The sequence below is a fragment of the Nicotiana attenuata genome, unplaced genomic scaffold (genome assembly GCF_001879085.1).
Source record: "Nicotiana attenuata strain UT unplaced genomic scaffold, NIATTr2, whole genome shotgun sequence".
Classification (NCBI taxonomy): Eukaryota; Viridiplantae; Streptophyta; class Magnoliopsida; order Solanales; family Solanaceae; genus Nicotiana; species Nicotiana attenuata.
Window position 1 is genome coordinate 2,583 of NW_017689126.1, and position 3,297 is coordinate 5,879.

Genomic DNA, 3,297 nt, shown 5'->3' on the forward strand with positions numbered 1-3,297 from the left:
TCAATACTAAACAAATCTAACATGAAAAGAGATTGATCCAACTAATTGGACAAGTTTTGTTTACCACTAACTTTGTACTCATAAATATTGCAATTTCAATTGTAAATTCTTGTTCTCAATATGAATAAACTAATTTTAATTTGTATTTAACTGACAATTTACATTTATAATATATATTCTACTCAAAGTAATGGGACACGGCAGGAAGGCGATGTCTTTTATATTTGATGGAGTCTATTAGTGCTAACGAACTTTTCTAAATCAAACGGTCCTAAGAGAAACCATAGGACTCAATGTAGACCTATAAAAATAAGCCCAAAACGCGCCAGAGACCTCTCACCACCTAATTAATATCCTCTTTCAACACTAATTTCATTCAACTCAAGCTCCTATACACCACCAAACTATACAAACAACGTAACCTTCCCCTCCTCTCCCCTCTTCCTTAATTTTCTTCTATCTAACGAAGACACATACAGAGAAACGTAGGAGCTGAGGGAGAGAGGAGGACGCCATAGCCATGGCTTCTGAATTGTTCTTCAGAGGACAGGAAACTCACCATATAATCAACGCATACACTCCCAAACCACGGAAGCCATGGCAAAACGTAATTCGACCTGTACGTTACATGCTCAAAGAGAAACGCCTTGTCTTCCTTTTTGCAGGTATTGCCATCGCTTCTCTTATATTCGCTCTGTCACCCTCTTCACGTGCTCCCTCCGGTCAGGGCAGTTACAGTTACGTTAACAACGCGATCTACGATTCCCACTTGCCCTCCGAGTCAACTCAGTCTCACAGCATTGCACGCGCTCATCGGATCATCTACCAGAACCGGGCCGGGATCGGGTCGTTACATTCTGGCGGGAAAATCCCGTTGGGTTTGCAGCGTAAGGGGTTGAGGATCCTGGTGACCGGTGGGGCCGGGTTTGTCGGCAGCCATCTCGTGGACCGTTTGATCGCCAGAGGTGACAGCGTGATCGTCGTTGATAATTTCTTCACGGGGCGGAAGGAGAACGTGATGCACCACTTTGGGAACCCGAGGTTCGAGCTCATAAGGCACGATGTGGTGGAGCCATTGTTGGTGGAGGTTGACCAGATCTACCACCTCGCTTGCCCTGCCTCTCCTGTTCACTATAAGCATAACCCCGTCAAGACCATTATATCCTTTTCTTCATTATTCATATTTATTGGTTTCTATTTAATTCCATTATATTCTTCTTCTGTGTTTATATATTTATTTGGTAAAATTAGAAAATTTGGATTCCTTGATTCTAGCTGCTCACAAGACAAATGTTGTTGGGACATTGAACATGCTTGGATTGGCCAAGAGAGTGGGTGCTCGATTTTTGCTAACGAGCACCAGCGAGGTTTATGGTGATCCGTTGGAACATCCACAAAAGGAGACTTATTGGGGCAATGTTAATCCCATTGGTCAGTCTTCTAATTAAGTCCTCACCTAGTACTACTTTTGTTATTTGTCTCTGTTAAATACTTACTTATCTATTTTGGAATTGTAATTGGCTTAATAAAAACAAATTTATTATGTGATGTGTCTGAAAATGCGGATAGGCTAATTATCTGGCTTCTCTGTTTTGTTGTTTTCAATGTAAAACTGTAAAAATGTTGAGATGTGTCATGTATTGTCAGGTGTGAGAAGTTGCTACGACGAGGGGAAGCGTACAGCTGAAACGTTGACTATGGACTATCACAGAGGTGCTGGCGTTGAGGTGAGGATCGCTAGAATATTCAACACCTACGGGCCTCGTATGTGCATCGATGATGGTCGTGTTGTTAGCAACTTTGTTGCTCAGGTGAACCTTTTTCAACTGACCACATTTTATATAATGTATCACCTAGGGTGTTTCCCACCACTCTTAAGAAGAAAGATGTTATAGGTCACCCTAAACATTGTTTCATATTGCAATACAGGCCTTGAGGAAGGAGCCTCTAACGGTTTATGGCGATGGAAAGCAAACAAGAAGTTTCCAATTTGTTTCAGACTTGGTATGTCAATTTTGGATTCATACACATATTGCTCTATGTTTACGTTTTCAGCCTTTTACTGCCTATCATTCAAAGATAAGTATAGAATAAATAAATAATGGGGTATGATTTTTGTTGTTTGTGAAAGGTTGAGGGCCTAATGCGCTTGATGGAAGGAGAACATGTGGGACCTTTCAACCTAGGAAACCCCGGTGAATTCACAATGCTTGAACTTGCAGGGGTAAGTTACTTGATGCATAACATCTTTTTCTGTTGTCAAGTTTTGGACTTTACAGAATTTTGTATATACTTTGTTATTCATGTTGCAGGTGGTCCAGGAAACCATTGATCCAAATGCGCAGATTGAGTTCAGACCCAACACAGCAGATGATCCACACAAGAGGAAGCCTGATATCTCAAAGGCTAAAGAATTGCTTGGTTGGGAACCAAAGGTGCCTCTTAGGAAAGGTCTACCTATGATGGTACAAGACTTTAGGCAACGTATATTTGGTGACCACAAAGAAGATAGCTCCTCTGTCTCCTCCGCGTAATAGGGTTTTCGGAACTTTATTTTTGGTCAAAGGGCGAAATGCAGTGCAGTAGAAGAAGATGACCTGTTGTTTATGTTCTTTCAGTACAGCAAAATGTCCTTGGCAGAAGTCAGAGCTCTTGGTCCTTACATGGTTTAATAGGTCTTCATATAAGTCTGTCAATTTTGTATTTCGATTTATTCCATTTTAACAATTTTGTTGTAAACCTATATTATGAAAATAAATAGCTGACAATTTTTCATCCAATGGGACTGACAAATTCATCGGCTTTCCTGATCATCTTCATAGAAACTGGTTACTAAGGCAACACTAAATGGGCAAAGAGAAGAGCTTGTCTTTAAGTTTAGCTCGGAGTTTGAGAGGAAATAAATGCTATGCCAGTTCCTGATCTAAACTAGTACAGTAGGGGGTTGATTTGTATAGCTTGTATTGGTTTATTTCATGGGTTTTCCTCATTCTCTGCTTCCTGTTAACTCATTGTATTTGGCTTCTAAAATCTCTGGAGCAAGCACTACACTTAGAGAGGTCAAGAATGAAAGGATTCAAAGTAACAAAACTTCAAGTTCCGACAGGTTGATGGTATGCAACAAGACAACAAAGAGAATAGGCATTTGCTTCGCGTGATTGTATGCAACAAGACAATAAAGAGAATAGGCTATTGCTTCGCATGCATCATCTACTTAGAACAAAAAATCATCTACAAATTGAAATGCACCAATCACAGACTAAACAAAAAAAAATATGAATAGAAAGAAAAGCTACA

The 3,297-nt window shown here is 40.2% G+C and overlaps 1 protein-coding gene across 1 annotated transcript; it reads left to right on the forward strand.

The window, feature by feature from the left end:
* The first annotated feature begins 285 nt into the window (after positions 1-285).
* Positions 286-2,989, forward strand: LOC109222384 (UDP-glucuronic acid decarboxylase 2-like). The gene is made up of 6 exons (XM_019386749.1): positions 286-1,159; positions 1,284-1,431; positions 1,648-1,811; positions 1,930-2,004; positions 2,132-2,224; positions 2,313-2,989. Exons 1-6 carry the CDS (start codon positions 521-523, stop codon positions 2,532-2,534), a joined length of 1,341 nt encoding a protein of 446 aa, XP_019242294.1. The 5' UTR covers positions 286-520; the 3' UTR covers positions 2,535-2,989.
* The last annotated feature ends 308 nt before the right edge of the window (positions 2,990-3,297 follow it).

Coding starts and splice junctions, on each gene's coding strand:
- LOC109222384 (XM_019386749.1), top strand. CDS start 521: ATGGCTTCTGAATTGTTCTTCAGAGGACAGGAAACTCACCATATAATC. Junction 1,160..1,283: donor ATAACCCCGTCAAGACCATT/ATATCCTTTTCT, acceptor CTAGCTGCTCAC/AAGACAAATGTTGTTGGGAC. Junction 1,812..1,929: donor TTAGCAACTTTGTTGCTCAG/GTGAACCTTTTT, acceptor ATTGCAATACAG/GCCTTGAGGAAGGAGCCTCT.